This window comes from Sander lucioperca, chromosome 9 (genome assembly GCF_008315115.2).
Source record: "Sander lucioperca isolate FBNREF2018 chromosome 9, SLUC_FBN_1.2, whole genome shotgun sequence".
Lineage (NCBI taxonomy): Eukaryota > Metazoa > Chordata > Actinopteri > Perciformes > Percidae > Sander > Sander lucioperca.
In genome coordinates, this window is record NC_050181.1 from 15,309,668 (window position 1) to 15,333,314 (window position 23,647).

Consider the following 23,647-nt stretch of genomic DNA (forward strand, 5'->3'; position numbering starts at 1 on the left):
TGTATCCCATTGTAGGATGGGAAAGAAGGTCTAAGTGACACCAGCCCTTAATGTACCATTTAAGAGCAGAGGGATGAAATGAAGTGTGCATGTCAGCTGTGGTCATTATTATACAGAATATTCTGTTTCTGCTCGGGTGAAAAAAAAAGAAAAATGTTCATTTGTTTTTGCCGTCAAGATATTTTCCCTCCACTTGCAGGTCCCATTATTTTGCATCTTAATAGTGTTTACGTGTTGATTAGTGTTTGATTACGAGGTGTAATAATGTATGCATACGAGTGTGTGGATGATTGAACTGTGACTGTGCACATGCATGTGTGTGTGTGTGTGTGTGTGTGTGTGTGTGTGCGTTCCTCTGTCAATCCAACACAAAAAATGGAACTTGTGAATACAGTGTACATTTCAGACTACATTTCTAACATGATACCATTGTTCCGAGTCTTCAGACAAAATGTGTCTAGAGAAAAAACTACAATAAAACTGTTTGCTATTTCATTTGTGGACTGTCATGCAGAAGGAAGAAAAAAAAAAACGTTTCAAATTCTCAGTGCTTTTTAATTTGTGTTTGACAATATATTTCCTCTTTTTTTTTTATTGCTATTACCAACTCATTCCCCTAATGCTAGTCTCATTGCCATGACTCCATAGCTTCACGGATTAAACCATTAACACTGGTTGTATGCCAACACATGGGCAGGAAGGAAATAGGTACTTGGTTGAGTCGAAACCAAACGTAGCTTATTCTTGTGAGTTCATATTTCAACAAAGTGCCAAAAAACATGTAAATTCCCCAAAAAATAATCTGCCCAATACGCGGGCGGAAAGAGACGATACAAAAAAAAAAAAAAAAAAAAAACAAGGTATAAAATACTTGTACGTAACTCAAAGCACACAATATAATGTACATCATAACCACTGTGTAACCACTGGAAGATAGGGTTAGAATGAAGGAAAAACAGCCAAGTAGCAGTCTAATACAGTGGAGCTACAGGGGCAGTAAAGATGAACCTTTGGATAAAGTAGGAGAGTATTGTAGGCTTAGCACATCACATGGTCAAAGTCAGTCAACAGTTAGCACCATCGCAGACTTCAGTTTTCAGGATCAAGTTACAAAGATACAGAAAAGTCCATTTGCAATTTCTTTTAGGAAAGAAACAAAAAGAGTTGAAAGTAAGACCAAAAACAAAAACAGAACTGTTGTTTTCCTTGACGGCTCTCGGGCCCTTATTTATATCCTGTCTTTTGATAAAAGTCTCTTTTTTATCACTCATCCATCCATCCATTCGTCCATCCACAGATCCACGTCTCTCGCTCGCGCTGCTGCCTTTAGTCGGGGAAGCGCTGGCAGGCTTTTTTCCAGCGGCAGGCGGTGCACCACTGATCCTTGCGCTCCACTCCGTACACCTTGCGGCACTTTTTGGCCTCCCCGCGACCCTTCCTGCGGATGCAAAGACACAGATCATGTGGGTGAGAAGCGATGCGAGAGCGCAGGAAAGGAAAATAAAAGGAAAGGTTCCTACACATGACTTGATGTGATCAATCTTTATAACAATGAGACTGAGGGAAAACAGACTGATAACAAAATGAGGAGAAGATTGAATCCATTTTTATCTTTCCTGGCCAAGCCATGGAAATGTGATTTTAAAGACAAGCAGCAAAGTGGGCGATAAAATGACAACCTGGAGGTGAGCGATAGCGGACAGATACTGGAATCAATCAGACAACAGCAGATAAGATGTGTGGACCCAGATCAATCAAGCTTCAGTCAAACTCAATGTTTAAAATGGATGGCGCCTTTCTGCATCTACATCTGAACTCTCAAATTTCTTAAAAGGCACAGTGAGTGTCCCCTCACCACCGAACTGGTCTGAAGCGTCGGGTATACTCATCCTGGGCCGCTGTAGACGGCGCGCTACGAGCACACACAGAGACGTTTATGCTCAACACATTGTTCGTTGCAGTATAGACTTGGTCGGCATTACTGGGAACGCCCACTAAAACGTCATTTCCGTCTATGAATGAGCGTAGACCTTGTAAGCGGTTAATCTTTACTCTTTGTCATATTTACGATTGTTTTTTTGCTCAGTACAATGCCGAAAAGTTGCCTTGTGGCGTTCTACGCATCTAATAAGTTAAACAAAAATCCTGATCTTAAGTTTTAGGTTACACTTTACTTGAAGGTATCTACATAAGAGGGACATGACAATGTCATGAACGTGTCATAAACATTATAAACAAGTCATTAACGTTGACATAACGCTTCTGTCTGTAAGTGTCTTTCGGTTTTTTGTCATGACAAGTTATGGTTAGGGTTAGGGTTCATGTGTCATGACAGTGTCGTGTTCATGACAGTGTCATGTCACTCTTATGTAGATACCTTCAAGTAAAGTGTTACCAAGTTTTATATACTGCCGAATAGACAGACGGAGCCGGTGTTAATACCACTAACGTCGCTGCTACAGTCCAAACTGTAACGATTACATGGAATTTATTCATTTAACATGCTAAGACATAGTGTTAACTAGTCTTTAATATCATAAATTTAATAAGCGTGGGATAACAACAGACTGTTTGACGACCCTGGGATAACGTTAGTGATACTGGGGAATTACTGGAATTGTTGGGTCTTTGTAAATTATAGAGTGTGGTCAAGACCTACTGTGTCTACAGTGTCTTGAGATAACTCGTTATGATTTGATACTGTAAATAAAACTGAATTGAATTGAATAATACAGTCAGATTGAATCATCTAAGATTAGCTAACGGCTAACGTTAGCTGTCTCTTAGCTGGAGACTCAATCAGGTAGCTAATGTTTACAAAAGATTGTCAGGAAACGACACCTCTGGCCATACCGTTGGGTCGTTTGTCCAGTCACTTATGACGTACGGACAATCCGACCCAATACGACTCCATTTTTTTTATGTATCTTGATCTGTCAAGCAGCAAAAGTGCTTTTGAGTAGCCATACTGGGTTAACGCTATGTTATCCGGCCAGGGGGAAAGGGTTGTTTTGCCCCAAGGTGACTCCGCCGCAAGCCACGCCCCCAGCTATGACAAGTCACCTACCAAGTGTATTCTCCGAAACACCACAGGACGTAGAGACAAAATAATCTGTGACTAGGCAAGAAGTAATAAAGAAGAAGAAACCGGAAGTAAAGGACAGCAGGCTGCCTGGCAACCGTAGTAAACACAGCCATGTTAAACACAGACGTACCGCGAAACACTACAATCATCTCCTCCAATCATTAACATGACTGATGTTTATCTCCAAATCGAAATGACTGTCTGCCTGTAACACTGTTTAGAACACTCTTTCCATGAAGCCGTTAGTTCATATTTTTAGCAAAACGATCACTCATGTTTTTCCACACTCTCCAGCCAAATGTTTCTTCTTTTCCCAGTGTAGTGTCACTCTCTGAACACATATTCAAGGCTGTTTGACTCCCTGTGGTCTGTACATGTAGAATCATACAGATGTTTGTAGAGGCGAAACCTGCTCTTCCCAGCCGACCGCGCTGAATTGAAAGTGCAGTGCGCGCAGTGGGTACTTAGTTACAACAATTCAGAGGTGGGCCTTGGCCTAAAAAACATTGAAGACCCCTGTGCTTAACCAACTGCTGTGCAAGGACATCCTCACAGAGCCACTAGCATGTTGTGTTTTAATTTTAATAGCAGGTATAAATATGTTAAAAAATGGGACATTGAACAGGAACAAAGCCAGGTGGGTAATGCCTCACCTGAAGGAGCAGTGAGTGCGGGAAGGCGAGGCACTCATAGGCTGCAGCCTGTTCTGCTGGAGCCACTGTTCCCCGACACTGACGGACCGACAGCGAGCTTTCACCACCTGAAGAGACACACAACCACGCGTCAAATATGAAAGCAGAATGGAGAAGAAGTCATGAAAGAGACAGAAAATGTGGTGATTTCATTTGTCAGTGGCAGGCATGGTTGCTACACAATTAATCTATATCCACAACTTTCCACTTCCGGGATTGCTCCGTTGCTGCCGGAAATTACGCCATAATTCCTTCTTTTCGGCCAAATGTCTGTTACCTTTCACTTTCTTTGTGTTGTAATTTTAAACTCCGGTGGATTTCTGAGGACTATGGTTAACTGCTCCTCAGATCTCTGCAGGGTAAATCCAGACAGCTAGCTAGACTATCTGTCCAATCTGAGTTTTCTGTTGCATGACTAAAACAACCTTTGAACGTGCACGTTCCACCAAAAGAAGTTCCTTCCCGAGGCTATTTTGCAGAGGCACTGTGGCTCCACTCGGCGCTTAGATCCGCCCATGACGATTGTGATTGGTTTAAAGACATGCCAATAAACCAGAGCACGTTTCTCTCCCATCCCAGAATGCTGCGTGGACTAGCCAGACCCTCCTCCGCAGCGCTGCAGAGGAAGGTCTGGCAATGGGAGACTACTACACAATCAACTGTGTTTCCACTTTTTTGGTACCAGTACTTTTCTCATTCCGTTCTTCACTGTGGATCGTAACCACCTCAGTGGAGGCGGGAATCTGCCGTGACATCATCTTCAAAGCCACACTCGCTCAACCCTTTAATCGGCAACCAAAACGGAGGAACACCAATTGTTCGCCGTAGTGTACACAGGGTACGGTGTAGATTTTGCGGGCTGGTTCGAGTGGATGAAAAATTGACTGTAGCTTGGATATGGTGTTTTAACTCCACATTCTAGTATTGGTTCCGCTCGCTTGGAACCATCGACTGAGGTGGTACCAAAAAAATGGTCCAAGGTGCCAGGTACTATTCCAAAGTTTTGCTAATGAAAAAACTAAAAAGAGCAAGTCGGGTAGAGTCGAGTCGAGCCGCCAAGTCATGTTTACTAGCAGGTTTGAATGTTAAAATGTGATTGAGAGTAAATGATAGACAGGCTGTCTGACAGGTAAACAAACAGACATATATAAAGACAGAACAGAACAGAAGACCCACCGGAGTGTTACTGGGGCCAGAGACGGAGGTGGAGGGGGTCCAACCCTGGCAGCCGGGGCTTTTGGGGGCAACAGATACCTGGACGGGGCTACAGGCCTGGATGGAGCAAGAGAGAGGAGGCAACACATGATTCATCAAATCTGTAGAAACTGGCTCACAACCTGTTCCATATAAGAAAGTAAGTTAGTTACATTTCCCCCCCCACAGTATCTTTATTTATTTCCAGACATAATAGCATTTACACATAACCACTGAGACTCTAAACTCCTGCCCCAAACCCTGCAGAACCCATGTCCATCAAACCTTGACCAAGACATAACAACAAAACAAATAAATAAATATAAATAACTAAAGAAAAAATGAACTGAAATACACAATAAAATAATAATACAAATACTACATAAGTAAATAAAAAGGGGGGAATAAGTACAAAACCAACCGTGCACTGCTCATACTCATTCAAATTAGATAGTGGTCATTCAACACCAGACAGTAAATATTTTCCCAAATGAACTGCAGAGGGCTACTTATGTTTCCACCAAACGAGACTAGTCTTTATTTGCAAGGACATTTCTAAAGGGGCCCCAGACGTTATCAAAAATGTGTTGCTTACCCCTGATTGCATACATGATCTTTTCTAAGGGCAGAGTTGCTGTTAATTCTGAGAGCCATTTACCTATCCTTGGTCCAGTGTTGTAATGTAACAAAGTACAAATACTTCATTACTGTACTTAAGTAGAATTTTCACGTATCTGTACTTTACTTTGTTATTTATATTTCTGGAAACTTTTACTTTTACTCCACTACAGTTTCTAAATAAAATGTATACTTTTACTCCACTACATTTCCCCTGAGCACCTTAGTTACTCGTTACTACAAAATAAAATCAGAAGTAATTTGTTACACTGGAAAAAAAGCAAGTTGGGGGAATCATTGCTCCTAAATTGCCAAGATAATGCACGCTCCATTCCAGCTGGTGACCTAATGCCTGTTTGTTGCCAAGCGGTAAAAAAATAAAAAACATAGGCCAAAACTAAAGAAGAAGAGGAGGAAGCAGAATGACTGACAGTGTCATGGAAGCACCTGGTGCAGGCTCTGCCGCCATGGTAACAGACGATGATCATCCCGACGACATTGGTGATGAAGATAACATTACACACCTTTGGCCATAATGTTCTTAATCAAAGTTTTTTTTATTTTTACTTTTACTTCTAATACTTAAGTACATTTAATATCAGAAAATTACTTTTGATACTTAAGTACAGTAAATATTAGATACTTTAAGACTTTTATTCAAGTAATATTCTAAAAGGATACTTTTACTTCTACCTTTAGTAGAAAAAAAAAAGTCATTTTCTGGTAAGATACTTGTACTTTTACTCAAGTATTGCTTTCAAGTACTTTATACAAGACTGCCTTGGTCTATCCACCTCTTTCCAAGCAATTGCAATGACTCTTTTGGCCAACAACAGACCTATATCTAAAAATAATCGATGCTTCTTTCTTATGTTACAGTTAGCCGGGTAGATACCCAATAGAAAGATTTTTGGTTCTAAATGTAAATTTATCTCTAATATTTCCTCAATACATTGTTTCACTTCTTCCCAGAATTTCTTTATTTGAGAACACAAACAATGGAAAATCGTGCCCTTTTCCTTGTCACATTTTATGCAAACATCCGGTATGGCATTATTGAATTTGTTAAGTTTAACTGGAGTCATGTAAGAACGCATTAACCAGTTGTACTGCAGAAATTTTAAACGTGTGTTCACTGTTTGTAATTGGGCTTTGGTACACGCCCTCTCCCACTCCTCAATGGAGATATTCTCCTGTAGGTCCTCTCTCCAGGACTCAAGCTTATTTACTGACGTTTCTGAAGATTCACCAACCAGTTCATTATATATTTTGGAAATCAAGCACCCTGGCAGTCTCTCACCATCATTTCTTCGAGTGATGATAGGCTAGGAATGGACAAGGACTGATTTTGTTGAGTTCTAATAAAATCTCTCAGTTGTAAATATCTAAAGAACTGGCAGCGAGCTATGTCGTGCTTGACAACAATTTCATCAAAAGACATCAAATGAGTATCGTCAGGACTATAAAGATCTCCTATTTTTTGTAACCCCTGTTCAGCCCAAATTTTAACCTCACCCTACTCCTGGGGGGAAGAGATCATTTCCCCATATCGGATTAAATAATGAGAACGAGTCAACTACTTTGAGATATTTCTTAACCTGCTGCCACACACTAATCATATTTTTAGCCATAGGATTCTTGGTGTTATTTTTGAGTTTCTTAAAATTAGCTGAGAACAGGTAAATGGGCAAAGGCAGCTTTAGTGTATCACCTTCCATTTCTCTCCACAGTGGCACATTCTCCTCAGAGTAGTAGAACATCAGTGTTCTCAGTTGCGCCGCCCAGTAGTACCATAGTGGGTATGGGCATTTAAGCCCTCCTCTATCATAAGGCAAGTACAACAATGATAGGCGCAGCCTGGGGCGTCTATTGTTCCATAGAAACTTGATGAAAAGTGTCTTCAACTGAGAAAATAAATTGCTTGGTGGTGGCAGAGGTACATTTTGAAATAAATACAGTTTAGGAAGTACATTCATTCATTCAAGTATTTATTTTTCCCATTAATGACATTGATAATGCAGCCCATCTATCTAAAGAATTTGAGATCTCTTGCATAACTGGTCTATAGTTAGTTTCTATGATATTGTTAAGCAATGGAACAATTTGAATGCCTAAATAAGAGAAGCAATTGACAACCTTAAATTGTGCAACTACATCAGTTTGATTTTCCCTGTCTACTTGGTTTAATAATATAATGGATGTTTTAGACTTATTAATCTTATACCCTGAAATCTTACCGACCTTCCTAATCAGGTCTAGCAGGGCCGGGATGGATTTGTTGGTATTTTTGAGAAAAAAAATTATGTCATCTGCATATAAAGCTAAACGGTGCTCCGTCTGTCCTATGGTTATTCCAGAAATGCTATCATGTGACCTCACTGCAATTGCCAAAGGTTCGATTGCCATAATGAACAACAATGGAGACAAAGGGTCCCCTTGTCTACACCCTCGATTTATTTTTATAGTTTTTGTGATATATTACTGTTAGTCAAAATTTGTGCATATGTTTCCTTATAGAGTAATCTTATCCAATTACAAAAATTCTTCCCCAAACCAAAGCGTGCCAGAATCTCAAACAAATAAGACTATTCCACTCTGTCAAACGCTTTTTCAGCGTCGAGTGACTAGTTACATTTTTGGTATTAGACTAAAAACATTTGAATTTGAAAGCTCTCCTTCAAATTTCACATTGATAATCTTGTGTGCAGATGCAGGCCAAAAAGTGGCAGTTCCTACAGACACAAAAGCATCTTGCCCTATGTTTTGTAGGAAAAGGGTTGTTGAGGCAGTTTTCATGTCTGTCTTGGACTATGGTGATGTGATTTATAGACATGCATCATCTTCAAGTCTTAAATCTCTGGACTCTCTGGTCTATTACTCTGCCTTGAGATTCATAACCCATCACGTCTATGGTACACATCATTGTATTTTACATGAAAGTATTGGTTGGGCTTCTCTCCAAGAAAGACAAGATACTCACTGGCATCTCTTTATCTCTTTATAAGGCTCTTTTTGGAAAACTACCATTGTACCTTATAGAACTTCTCTGTTACTCAGAGGGACATTATCAGACTTGCTCTGCTGACTGGCTTTTACTATGATTACTATGTTCCACGAGCTTGGTCTGAACTGTTCCCATTCCCTCTGTCCTATTTTTCCTCACTGTGCATCCCTGAACTCTCACAAAGAACATACTACTGCTGCTGCAAATTGCACTAATTGCACAAACGAAAGCGTGATGATGGTGAGTATACACTGTCACTGTGTTAACCCTGGAGGTAAATTGAGTGTGAAAAAAAAACGTGCCAGCGTGAGTTCAGCCCTGTGGTCAGGCATTTCAAGCCACAAGCAGCTATGACGCATGCACGCACGCACGCACGCACACACTCACACACACACTCACACACACACACACACACACACACACACACACACACACACACACACACACACACACACAGCTCCACCAGTAGCACTTACTGAAAAGTAAAAGCACTTCAGATTAATGAACTAGAGTAAAAAGTACAATATTTCTCTCTGAAATGTAGCGGAGTAGAAGTAGAAAGTGGCATGAAAAGAAAAGACTCAAGTAAAGTACAAGTACCTCAAAAACTTGAGTAAATGTACTTAGTTACATACCACCACTGCAACCCACACTGAGGAAATTAAAGACAAATGTGGTACAAAATGGACACAGTTTCACATCTGTATCATATGAACAATGAAAAAGAATTGCTTAGTTTGCTAGGGACATTTTACTGAAAGTTTGTAGGTTGAATCAGTCCAAAGTGGGTATGGATATGAGTACATCAGGTTCTAACCACTGTACAACTACCCTGAAAGAATTCATGTTGTGGTTTTTTTGTTTGGCCTTTTACAGGCTGCTGAGAGTCTAGTCTCCTTGGGGGAGCGAGCACGCCGACAGCTTCCTCTCTCACTGTCACAAAGCATCCATTTACAGACTCAGCGGTACAGGGTAAATGCAGGTCACCAGTGAAATGTGCTGCTTTGTCATGCATACACAAAGTTGTAGCTCATTGGCTCATTAGAGGGGGTATCTGCATGGGCAAGGAGGACCTAATGAAACAACACTGCAGACCAGCCGTGAAACCCCTGCACAGAAACGCTAGTAAAATGTAGTAAAGGGACCGTTCGGTATTTATGGAATGGACCACCGGAGGAAAATAGGCTAGGGTCATGTCTTTTTATTCTTTGTTGAGGGGAGGGTCATCACATTTTTTTAGTCTAGGGGGGAGGGTCACCCAACTTTTGTATTCATGAGAACAGCAACATTTAAAAGTGGCTTGTTTGGTGCATATTTATCTATGTAGCTTCATGTAGCTCTCTCAGTCTCGGCCCCTATTGCTAGCAGATGGGTCCCTCCCTGTTTAGTCAGCCAGACAATATGAGCTGTAGCTTTAGAGACCGTGGGATTTCCCAAACTGAATAAATATCCTGCTCGCACATATAAACACAAAACTGCTTTGCTAGCTCCATCACGTTGTAACTAAGACATCTGATGATAAAATAATTGTATTCATTAGCATGATTGCCGTACTGTTTAGTTCAAAAACCATCCAAAATGTATTGCTGGTGAAGGAAGGGTCAAGTCTATTTTGACTAAAGATCCCAAAACTCCTCCGGTGGCCCCTGAAATAAATAACGAACAGTAACTAATGTCCTTTGAGATATTTAGTAGGAAAAAAATGAATTTAGATACATTAGTTTCTGCTTTCATTTAAAGACTGATTTCTTAGAAAAGATGGTTGAATTTGTGAAGTTGAAACTGTGATGTTTGGAGCGTGAACTCCTTCCTTTCAAACACTACATCTTCACCTGACATTTAATAATGCATGCTCACAAGGACCGTGCTTGTCTCCTTTCATCGCTCTCAAACTTGCAGGGAAGAACTCAAATACTGGGAAGTAAACAACTTTTTATTGTAAATTAGGGATCTTAAAAGCAGATTCATGTATTTTGTGCTAAAACTCAATATGACCTAAACAAATCTCTCATGTTAGACAGATTGAGTGTCTTCTCAGAATAAATTTCAGCCTGCAAACAGCACTTAGACCACACATGTCAAACTCAAGGCTCGCGGGCCAAATCCGGTCCCTCACAAACTTCGATCCGGCCCGCACATCAATTTAGGTTCACAACAAATTTTGGCCCGCCTACTTTTTGTCGCTTATGCCAACATTCTTTGCACTTTTTTCCTGACATTTTTGCTATTTCCCACCTTTTGTGGGCTTTTTAGTAAGGTTTTTGAAATTTTTTTCAAAATAATGTGGCGCTATTTTTTTATGGTTTTTGTCGGGTTTTTTTCTGACATCTTTTGTGCTTTTTCAGAGTATTTTTGCCGCTATTTTCGTCATTTTGGGGGCTTTTTAAACGTTTTTTATCGTTTGTTGTGGCTTTTCTGACAATTATTTGTGCTTTTTCAGAGTATTTTTGCCGCTATTTTCGTCATTTTTCTGCTATTTCCGACATTTTAGGGGCTTTTTAAAAATGTTTTTGACACTTTTTCCGACATTCTTGGCATATTTGACTTTTTCATTTGATTAAATCAAAGCATGTCAATAAACTATACATGTCTGGCCCACGATGTGGTTTTCTTTTTTCAATGTGACCCTTAGAGAAGTTGAGTTTGACCCCCCTGATTTCGACAATAACAAAACATAAAAAAAATTTAAATATCAAAAACACTAAACACATTAAAGTTGGAATTGGGTTTCCAAACAGTGAAACATTTTAATAGAAGAAATATTTTGGTATTTCAATTGTATTGGCTGCTATTTTGTAGAAACAGTGTACTTTCCAAATGATCTAGATCAGGATCATGAATTGGCTCTGAACTCATTTATTCCCCCAGTCTTAAAGACACTTGTGCACACACTTTCCCTGCCAGTACTTGCCAGCCATCACAGTCAGCAGGCCAAAACTCCTCTGAGACTGGGCGCAAACAATTTCAAGAAAATACAGGTCATGTAAACAGCATATTCCGTTTGGATATTCAGAATAAGGCCTTTTTCCGAATTTAGTATTTTCCGGTTAAGACGTGTTATATGCTGGTATTATTCAGGTTTTAGAAGCATTCTTTGGACATGTATACAGCGCATTCAGAATATGCATCTCAATCAGGGTTTTTACCGCAGTTTGCGACAGTTTACGGCGTCCTGTCTGTTTACGCCGTACGGCCAGCTCTGTGTGTTGCTATGGTTGTTGGACACAAACCAACCAGCCAACAGTTTGCAAGGCTGCGGTAGAGATGCATGTCCAAAAGAAAAGAAGGAGAAACACACACCTACTTTTAAACATTATGAAAGCCTTGGATATCAACAGGTTTTTGGATATGCGCAAACACCATAACACAACCTTTTCAAGAAGGTGGTTGAAGTAATGAAAGAGGGAAGGCTGTGTTTTCACGGTCAAACAAGTCCGCCACCGGTGGAAAAGTCCTTGCACGGCTGCATGTCAACGGGAATATTAGTGGAATATTCACTTTCATTAGCCATGTAAACAGCTTAGTCGGAATATCGTCTTATCGAAAAAAAAAACAAAAAAACGGAACATTATGTGCATGTAAACGTAGTCCCTGCTGCAGTGTACCCACCTGATAGAGATGCTCAGAGTGGATCTGCCAGAAGCTGCTGGGGGCCGACTGGCTGAGTGGACTGGGCCTGCTTGGGCCGGCCCCAGAGCTGGAGTTGGACCTGGGTCTGTGATCTGGGGGGATCTGGAGCCCCGAGGCCACAACAGAAGCGCAGGAGGCCCAGCTGAGTTGAGAGGATGAAGCCTGGCCCAGAGCCTGCTGGGAAGGAGCTGGAGGAACTAAAGGAGCTGAAGGAGCTGGAACTGAGCTGGCATCCACAGTCTCGCAGGAGATCTTGGTGTAGTAGAAGTCCTCTTCTCTCTGGGACTGATCTGACCCACTGCTGTGTGTGTAAATGTGTGTGTGTGTGTGTGTGTGTGTGTGTAAATATGTGTGTGGGTGTGTGTGTTTGGCAGATGGTGGGACAGACCAGTGGATACACAGGATAAAAAGAGTGAGTTGTTTGTTTGGACCATTACTGAATGCGGCACTCCCTGTGGCCCAGATATAAAATCTCAAAAATGTTTCATCACTCCCTGCAACTAAGTCACAGCTCTTCCACACCCTAAAAATTTGATTCCCTCTTGTTTTTTTAATGTTGTTTTGCAGCTCAGGAATGTTCTAAATGTCTGAACTGTCTGGGTTTTACTACAGTCTATAGTGGAGGAGAAGCTCCAAAGCTGAAAACACAGAATGTCCAACAGGGATAAAATTCCATGATATTCCTACTTCTATACACTTTGATAATTCCTTAATATTCTAGAAACTACAGACAACAATCTTGTGATTAACACCACATATAAGTATAAGTGATAGATATCACACACATCATCAATACTTCTTTGAAACAGACTGAAATGTGTCTGTAGCACACAGTATCGGAAACTGTCAAATAGTAAGTTTGTATTCTTATTGACTCATTCTTAGCCATTATTACACTTTTATCTTATGTTCTTGTATGGCTGTTTGTGTTTCATTAACATTTGAGAAATTTGGCTTATTTTGTCAAATGGAAAGAAGGGTTTTGTGGAAAAAGTTTTCCTAAAGTAAGGGACTGTACAAAAATGACCAGCAGGTAATGAGCATTTTTTCCCGACCCAGATATACGATATATTTAATTTCAGTCATCCCTTAAAAGATATAATGCTTATAAAAAATATATAATTGGAGAATTTGTCTTATTGAAAAACAAAAAAGCTTTCCTGTGGCCATGGCATGGTTCATGTGAGGTGGTGGTAGCCAAAAAGCCTTTCATTTTGTAGTTCATTTCGTAGTTCTTAGCTAAAAAATAATAAGCGGTTGGAATGAACAGGACAAAATACTTTTATTATGTTTGCCCTAAAGTTGAATTTAACTTCTTCAAATGATTAAAAATATATTATTACAACAAGCAGATATCCATGTACATATAAGGGTACTCCATCTTCATTTTCATACTTCATACTACTCATACATGTTGGGAGGATGGGGACCTGTTTTCTTCTAATTCAAGTGTGGGCAGGGTTCAAAGGAAAAATATGAATTACCCTGGGCAACTTGTTTAAAAAAAAAAAAAGTGAAACAAAAGGTTCAGCCCCTTCCCCATTGAAATAATTTCCGTACAGTCCCTAAGTTATCACATTTTTGTATCATTACGGTATCTGTACCTCTACTCAGCGATTGTATCAGCACCAGTATTAAAACATCTCAAGCTATATCCATCCCTAATAAGCAGCTGATTGTACACGTAAATCCAACTCACCCCAGATGTAGCACCCGGATGTGTCTTTTTATTCCGACTGAAGACGTGAGCACCTTGCCACAACCGGGCCACAGACACTTATAAACACCTCTGAAAGAGCTCTGTGGGAGAGAACACAGCACAGGTAAAGTACAGGAGAGAAGGGGGGAGGGGCAGGAAATAAAGAGAAATGCACAGAAAGACACAAAGTACAGAGAGCGATCTCTGTATTTAATAACATATTCCTTTGCTGATTCCAGAGCACATGTGTCAAACTCAAGGCCTGCGGGCCAAAACTGGCCCCCTCGCAAATTCTGATCCAGCCCGCATATCAATTTAGGTTCACAATACATTTTGGCCTGCCTAGCTGTGCACCAATTCAAAAAATGTGAAACTGTTTTTCAACTTGCAACATTACGCGACACTCAAAGCAGAATTTGGCAACTTTGCCGACTTTGAGACTCTTCTCAGACTTAGAGTTTGTGAGTCGGCTGTGTGGTAGCCTACTTTTAAAAAAACGTATTTCATTGTTTTGCTTGATTTGCCAAATTCTAGGATTCAATTCAATTCAATTATATTTATAGTATCAAATCAAAACAAGTTATCTCAAGACACTTTACAGATAGAGTAGGTCAAGACCACTCTATAATTTACAAAGACCCAACAATTCCAGTAATTCCCCCAAGAGCAAGCATTTAGTGCTACAGTGGCGAGGAAAAACTCCCTTTTAGGGAGAAACCTGGGACAGACCCAGGCTCTTGGTAGGCGGTGTCTGACGGTGCCGGTTGGGGGTGTGATGAACAGTGGCAATAACAGTCACAATAAAGATGGCTTTGGAACTTTTTTGCTGACTTTTTCAGGGCTTTATGTGGACCAAACTGTAAGTGAGAAGAATATATGAGACATAATAGACAATAATAGAGTCAAAGATATTTGACTTTTTTCGATGAAATAAAAGCATGTCAACAAACTATACGTGTCTGGCCCTCGATGGGATTCTCTTCTCTTCCAGTGTGGCCCTTTGAGTTTGACACCCCTGTTCTAGAGGCTTCTGAGGCACCCAGCTCCACCACAGGGTGCTAAACCTTTTGCAGTGAAACTTTTTAAGGGAACATATACAGTATATACAGCTATGTACCTTTGGCTTTTTGGCATTTAGCTCCTCTCCCTGATCCAGTTCCATTTGTAGACCTTCATCAGGGCTGCCGTCCATCTCAGTGACGGACGGCGAGGGGGCGGGGCTCACGTTGCCGTGGTCCCAGCTCCAGTAGCCGCTGCTGCCGCTGTCAGAGAGCTCGCCGCCGCCACACTCCATGTCAGCTGACGATGATGAGCTGGCTGTAAAGCAGGAAGTTACTTTTCAAAAACTACCTCTTGTCCTACCAAATGGCCTATTTTCTCTCAACACTGTAAAGATGTAAATACTGTAAACATGCCACCATGGTTATTTTTTAAGGGCTTCATCAAACTATTATTTTCATTGTTGAATAATGTCTCAAATGTTTGTCTTTGTTTTGTCCACAACTCAAAGATATGCAGGTCACTGTCACAGAGGAGTGAAGAACCTAAAAAAATATTCACATTTAACAAGCTGGAATCAGATAATGTGTACTGTTTCATCCATAAAAAAATGACTTAAACCTATTAATGGATTATCAGAATAGTTGGCAACTAATTTAATAGTTGACAACTAATCGATTCATCTTTGCAACTACATTTTTTTGCCCGACACTAAAATAGTTCACTGTTAAAATACACCTTATGGCTTTAGATATAAAATATTAAATACAGTTATATATCTTATCTTATACTTTATCACTAAAATAGACAGTGTGCATTTGGGACTGCTCTGTGCTGCTTTTCTCTCTGCCCGTTCTGCAGAGAACAGCAGGTGTCTCACATTGGTGCCAAGGTTGTGACGTGTGTCTATTTTCTGAAAGTTTTACCATCATTTCAGCTTCACTTTACTACTCTTTGCTTTGTTCCCTGTTAGTCGCTATTTAGTTTTTTTTACTTTCCCCAAAATCAAATAGCAAGTGATCTTTTTTTTCACTTCAATCAAAACTTAACAGGAACAGTAGTAGCTACTTATATCAGTCCTGCTAGTTTCTTTATTTATCTTGCATATTGTAAGTACAGAAGGATTTTCAATTTCCAATTTGCAATTCTACTTGGTGAAAGTATATAAAGTATATAAGTTTTACAGCTGGAACACACGCGTGTGCCTGATCGTGTGTCTCGCTGTGAGAAGTTAAGACCACCATGAACCATGGTGTTTTATTTCGAATGAGTTTTATTTTTGTAAAGTATCCAGTTGCACTGTGGTCTTCCTGTATGTGATTACCTGCCTGGCTTGACACATACAGTATGCTCGTGTCTCGCGCAAGAAATAGAGGAGACGCTGAAACTATCGCTGCAGCCCTACATACCCAAACCTAAAGTCACTCAAAAACCACCGCAGGAGGATTCATCGCATCATGGCTGGAGACACTAAGCCAAAAACACAATAACAGCTGACTTACTAATGATGCTTAAGTTTTTCTGAAAAATTGGCAACAAGGGAGTAGTGCATTCAAGAATGTGCATTCAGAATGGCCACATTTTATTATAGTTCGTTCTTTCCTATATGTGCCAATTGTAATACTTGTGTTTTTTGTTTTTTTTTACCCCTTATTTTGACACTGTACAGCTCCACATGTTTATTATTTATTTATAAACGCCCAACGCGGACGCTACGAAATAAAAATAGCTGCGCTACGCTGCTATACGCAATGCTTACGCGCCCGGTGTGTTTTGGCTGTTACAGTTAAAAATCATAAGTAATAAAACACACCCTTGCTCAATTTCGCTGCTACGGCCTTACTGGACTGGTATAACCAGTAGCTTATGGTGGCTAATGTTAGCTACATTTAGCTGAAGTTAGCAAACTTTAGACAGATATTGCTGTGCTATTATCAAGTTGGTTCGCTGGCTTTAAAACTCTTTGCTACTGTTACAACAATTTAACATTATAATACAAATGGAAAAAGTGACATTATTTAGCTATAGTAACAAAGTCACGCTTTACATTTTTTCAGACAATAACAACAATATTTTGCTATAAGAATTGACAAGACCACAGCAGTTAAGGATATTTTACTAACTTAGCAGACAATGAATTCTACAGGACATGTTTCCTGTTGGTATAATAGGGCAAACTTTGGTTTTGCATCCAAGTTTATATTTGCTTTTTTGTTACTTACTGCTTAAGTTTGACTAAATTACAAAGGCTGTCTACAAATCTTGCTTTGCTAACAGAGCTCATAATATAAGACTGAATCTGACTTCTGCAAGGCTAGCAGTCTATTACTGCAGACTGAAAACGAGGTAATAACAATAATAAATAATAATAAGGCATGTCTTTATTAGAGATTAACAGTTATAACTGCAGACCTGGTGTTTAATTAGAAAATGAGAAACCCATGAGCATTTATTGCTGGATTACTAACATTTATCACTATATTTTTATCACATAGAAAGGATAACCACTCGCCAATGTGGTTTTATGCACCCTAGGAACGCAACATCTGTTCTTGATTATGGCTGGATAATATGATAAATAAATGATCTATCAGAGGCAGGGTTGGTAACATTTTCCATCATTCACATATTTATATATTGTATGAAATGGTCTTTACACCCTGACAGCAATACATAATTTATGAGCTCTGAAAAAGGAGTGAAAAAGATCCAAGAAGACCAATCACGGCCTGGCGGTCCGCTTGGAAAGAACCAATGAAAGGCCTCCTTGCCCCGCTGCGCGTACTCTACCCCTCCCGTGTGCGAGCCTGAGCTCAATGCGTGTCGTCGCCAACGGAGTTACTGCAAGTCTACTGGAGAATAGGGGAGAAAACTCAGCAAACGTTGCCACTGCCGCAGTTACTTCCAACGCCCGCTCTGCTAAAGAGGCAAAGAATAGAAAGACTGAAGCTGAAGGCGATGCCGACAGCTGAGGGAGTTTAAAGTCATGATAAGTGACGCCATGGTTGCTGGGATTTGTTGTTTTCAGGAAATGTTTCATGCACGTGTGTGTGCGTTTGGGTGGCGGAGCCCCGAGGAGATACTACTTTCAAATCTTGCTTACTTTCCAACATTACCAACCCTGCCTTTAAGCATTAGCACCACCAGTTACAACTTCTAAACCCTTTTATTAAAGATGTCTTATCAGAAAGTGGTAGTGAAAACAGAGTGTGTTGGGTGAGGTGAGACAGACCTGGTACAGGATCTGTGTGCGGAGGGCTCTGGACCACGGGGTTGCAGGACAGACTGGTCAGAACCATGGCGGCCATGATCTCGTCCATCTCCACTGACTCTGGGCTGCGGAAACTGGACACAGCATGCAATCAATATCCTTAGACTTTAGTTTAACCCAGTCCACACTCACACACTCATATGCTGTTGCCTATCCCTCACCTGTATGGCGCCTCTCTAGTAGCTGGCGCATTGCTTAGGTGCATTGTGGGTCCCATAGTTTGCAAGGGAGCTGCCAGGTTTTTCCAGCCTGGCTCAGCCTCCCTTTGTGCCGGGGGAACTGATGTTTTGTTCTCGTGATGTCTGCTCTCCACGAATGTTTTCCCAGCCTGGACACGCCTCTGTGTACACACCTTTAAAAGAAGTAATGGGAAAATGAGCTACTCGTTATTAAAATATGCAACAGTTAGGGGTTTTTGCGTTAACACTACACTCCCAGCAGTGTTGTAGTCGAGTCACCTGTCGAGTCCGAGTCAAGTCTCGAGTCCCCAGTGTTTGAATCGAAGTCCATGTCCAGTCACCAAAGAAAGGTACGAGTCAAGTCACCATTACCAGAGTTCTAGTCATAGTCGAGTCACAAGTCCAGAGAATAGCGACTCCAGACTCGAGTCCGACTCCAGGACACGAATACTCCGTCACTGCCTATTACACGTTAAAGTAGTCAGAAACTCCATCCAACTTCCGAGTCCTATATCATGAATGCTCATAAACCCTTAAGTCCATGTCATTAGTGCGCGAGTTAAAGTCGAGTCCAGTCTTAGCCTTAGTCCTGGACTTGAGTACTCCATTACTGAGTACTCAGTATATTAATGGGAACTGACATGGACTGAGTAACCCAGAGTGTTTAGGCCTTGCGTCTTTGATACTCTAAAATTGAGTCTCGCTGTTGCCATGAATAAAGCGGTTAAGAGAATATTTTCAGTCCATCTTGTCAGCCTGCAGACAGCACATTTGCACCCAAGGATGTGGGTGCCAACCTCTGACAAATAATGATCCATTTGCGGGAGCTCATCAAAATGCGTCCAATATTAATATATTATGATAATATTGCATCCTGGTGACCGGTGATGGCCATATTTACATGTCTTTACCAAGTGAATGAATAGATAAAGGCTTGGATGATTGACTAGACAAAACATTAATCGTCTCGGTTCACGTGAAAGGGAGTCTCGTCCCGCTGCGTCCACTCACCAGTGTCTGCTGCATGCCAGGCCCGTTGCTGTTGTGCATGGTTGTAGCGGTGCAGGCCTGTAGTCCCACCTGGCAGACTGCCGTCCCGTCTGGCCCTGCTCCAACTCTGTCCTCAGGTCCCATAGCTGCCATGGTGCTGCTGCACACAATGAGGGGACTCAGCCCAGTGACACACCTCCCTGCAGAAAAGACACCAGGGACAGCATGAGATTTAATGCAATCAAAATATCTGACTGCATTTTCAAATGTTTCTACAGCAATGAAATATGCATAAAATTGCTTATGAAATGGATACTTCAGCAAAAAGGGTAACCTTAGTATTTTTCCACCTGGACCCTATTTTCCCATGTTTTCGTGTCTAAGGGACTAATTTTGGGAACAACATTTCTTTTTTTAAAATGAGTCTAGTATTGACTAGCCGGCAGCCGCGATACAGGCTGCAATGTAAGCACTCGTGGGAATTGCGCACCGTCAATTTACGTCCACTACAAGTGCTGTTTTTGCCACTGACGAGTGTGTGACTGACTACATAACATAAACCAAAAGTATGAATATGTTTAACCAGAAACAGCTCTGAAATGGCTATCACCAAACCCACCAGATCTTACTCTTTAACAAAATGGCCGACCTCGATAGGGATTCTTTCCATAACGTTGTCAGACACTTACAATAATAATAATCTGAGCCTGTCAGGGGCAAAAACAGAACTTTTTGTGGAAGTAAATTGATGGTGCGCAATTGCCCATTAACGTTACATTGCAACTTTCTTGCTTAGTACCGGACCAATTTCAAAAACGATGCTCCCATCGGTCACTTAAACACTGGATCCTACATTTCCCACAATGCAACTCCATAGCATCTTTCATTCAAACCTCCATGTCTATTAAATGTCCACTTATTTCAAACTCCACACCACCAGTTTGGCTCAAGCCAAAGATAACCCTGAAGACGTCATCAGGTACGCCTCACCAGCAAGGCCCCAGTCCCCCACTGACACTGACCCTCTCCCCTCTAGTCAGTACACTTTGCACTAACCTCCATCCTGGACTATACATCTGCCCACTGCACACAGTGCTTAATTAAACAGCTATTTTGTATATATTAGTCTCTGTTAATTTATGGGAAAAATATTTCCCATAAATTTCTTTAAGTAACTTTTGTTGTAATATTTGAACAGCTGCTTCTTTTTAAAAGCCTTAAGTGATAAAGGTTAAAGGTTATTTCCAACTAGGAAGAATATGTTCAGAGTGAACCATGGCATCCAATGATAAATACCAAGCTTTCTCTGATGAATAAATATGTAGATCTAAACAGAAGGCAGATTTGCTGACTAGTGAGTGTTGGCAGACACTAATGCACACATTCCATCTTTCATCTTTCTGCCTGACAGTGCAGAGCAAAAACACCACAATGACTGCAGGAAATTGAAGTGAACACAGACTTGTGTGGATTTAGACAGTGGCTGGAGCAGAAGCTTGCTGTAGATTTGTCTAATCTAATAAAGTATGTGACTGATAACGCCTTCCAGAGACGTAATCTGACGTTTGGGTGCATTCACTGTGGCCTGTCGCCCATAGAGGCATAAATGGGGTAATGCTGCATTTAGGGCACGTGGGAGTAATGCTGATGAAATGGCTCATAGCATTTTGCAGCATTCACCATCTCTAATTTACTTTTTTTTTTAAGTATTGTGGCAATTCTAGGCTGTCAAACTCAATGAATGGAGTTTTCTCCAGTTCCAGTCAAGAGTCTGATTGACACCTATTTCATACTCAGACCACATATTTCATATCACATGCACGAAATGATTGTCATCAACTAAGTGAGCCCATTTGAGCTCACATTACAAATCGATCATTTACATAAACACAATAACAACAATAAGAGATCTGAAATAATGACTTGATTAGCAGCAAAAATGCCAAATTTCTTTTTTGTTTTCAGATTCTCAGATGTGAGGCTTCTCTCAGTTTTATATTCAGGGTTCCTACACATTATCCAAAGTCAAATTCAAACATTTTTTCAAGCATCCCAAAGTGCATTTCTTTTAAAGCTTTTCCACCACCTAACAGCTGTGGTAATTACATATTTGTATACAGTATACTGATTACTGCACTTCTTAATTGCATTAAATTATATGCTATTTTGCTACAAACAACCAAAGTTATAATTTGTGACAGGATTCTGCAGAAGGGTGACATATTAAGGAAAACACAACAAGGTTACGTGTTTTGAAATGTGTCACTTGTTTGTAATACACTTGGCGTCCTGTTGAACCTGAATGTTAAGCAGTTTCAAGCATTTTATTTAAATCCAAGCACTTGTCAAAGCTTGAAAACACCACATTAAAATTCAAGTGTTTTCAAGTGATTTTAAACAGTCGCAGTAACCTTGCATAGTATGTTGTAAATTACAATAAAACTATTTAAAGATGTCGCTTTGAGCTCTGGAAAATTAGTATTAATTAAAAAGTATTCTTCACTACTTCCTGAAATGTAGCAGACTTACCAAGAGAATTGTTAGTCGGGCTTGTTGTAGCCCTAAACAATAATAATAACAATGTTTATTACGGTTATGATGATGATGATGATTATGATTATCTTCTTGTTTTTATTATTTACATAGTTGTATACAGTCTATGCTATTTACACATACGTTATACATCTATTGACACATACATTTGTATAATAACACAAAAATAATAGTATAGTATTATTTGTTATTAATATCGATATTATTATTAAAATAAAATCAATACAACAGCACAAATAAACAAATAAACTGTTAAATATGAAATAGTCCTTATACTGCGTTTTATGGTATAAAATATGGCTGTATTACAAAGTGACATAGTGACAAGTGGCAAAAAATACCAGTTTTGATAAACCCCTATGACAGGAATTTACAACCACTGCTGTTTTTTTTTTAATATATATATATATATATATATATATATATATATATATATATATATATATATATATATATATATAGAAGTAGAGGTCTGGTGTAGCAGTGCAAAGTTTACCACTTACAAACCTTCGTCAAACACTATTTTTCAACGAGAAAGCTCAACTCTCCCATTCTTTTCTGTGCACCCGAACGCAGCATAAAGCCCGATTTTCCCCTCACATTCTTTGCACCAATCAGCGTCCGGCTTCAGTAGTAAACAAGTGCAAGTATGGGCGGGGAGGCTGAGCTCATTGGCTGAGCTCTGATTTTCAGTTACACACCTCCTTTCTGACAACGTGTTCAGACACGAGTTTCGCCGGGGGATTGGGCTTGCTGGACGGGGGGAATACCGCTGGAAACAACCGGGCCCGGGGTTATGAATGCAAAGAGGAGTGATAAAAACGCACTAAAGTCAAATTACACATATGACATCGTCGCATCGTGCAAAAAGAAGGAGAAGATAAACAGAAGGATGAGAATGCAGTGTGTGTAAACAGTGTTGCTATAAAAAACATAACGTCATCTCCCGCCCCCCCCTCGTGTAACTAGTCCAGGCAAATGCAATGAAAGTCTTATTTTGGACGCATTACAAGAGCTTACACGCATTTTAACATAAAGCGGTGAAATCCCTGACTCCTTATAAATCGGCTACTGCGAATTTGAATTTGCTGCGCATGATGATTTGAATGAAGCAAATAATCTACACTTTTCCAAACAAATATAACCTTAAGATTGTTTATAGTGGTGGTTTTGATTGGCTTTGGGATAACAACTGATGAGAAGTCATCGTTTATTATCTTTCAACTACAACACTGATCTCCACCCGGCAACGCAGATTAAGATCAGGAGAAACATCCCCTCCTCCCTCCCTCCCTCCCCCGGCTCACCCGCTAAAAGGAAAACAATATCTTGTTTTACTGTGTTTACTATGCTCGCTGCAACACTAAAACCTACCCGCTTAGAGAAAACATTACGTTTTGTAGTATAGGCTACTCACTCGTTCGGTGGAGACCTCCGTCCTGTCCGTCCAGTCGGAGCTGCAGCGCTGTCCCGCCGCTCGCCGGTTCTTCAGTCGGCCGGGGAGGGAAAGGGGGTTGATCGGTTAGATACTCGCCTACGTACCGTACGTGTGTCTTTTTGGCTAACCAATGCCGGCAGCTGTGCAGAGCGCAGAGATATCAACCGCCGTGCACAAAAGGATGATCTAGGTGAGGGGTTACCAGAGCAGCAGCAGTAGCAGCAGCAGCAGCAGCATCCTCTAGCTGTCCGTCTGTCTGTCTGTCTCACTGTCTCAAGCACACACACACACACAC

General features: G+C 40.5%; 1 protein-coding gene across 2 annotated transcripts; it reads right to left on the reverse strand.

Moving 5' to 3' along the window:
- Positions 1-533: 533 nt before the first annotated feature.
- Positions 534-23,586, reverse strand: znf395b (zinc finger protein 395b). Of its 2 annotated transcripts, none has more exons than XM_031295473.2 (10): positions 23,332-23,586; positions 19,383-19,561; positions 18,354-18,544; positions 18,154-18,266; positions 15,040-15,239; positions 13,923-14,023; positions 12,203-12,521; positions 4,954-5,049; positions 3,739-3,845; positions 534-1,438 (listed from the first exon to the last, which is right to left on the reverse strand). In XM_031295473.2, exons 2-10 carry the CDS (start codon positions 19,512-19,514, stop codon positions 1,327-1,329), a joined length of 1,371 nt encoding a protein of 456 aa, XP_031151333.1. In that variant the 5' UTR covers positions 19,515-19,561; positions 23,332-23,586; the 3' UTR covers positions 534-1,326. The 2 variants fall into 2 exon arrangements, with proteins under 2 accessions (XP_031151333.1, XP_031151332.1); XM_031295472.2 differs by having other exon boundaries at positions 12,203-12,524.
- Between the last annotated feature and the right edge of the window lie 61 nt (positions 23,587-23,647).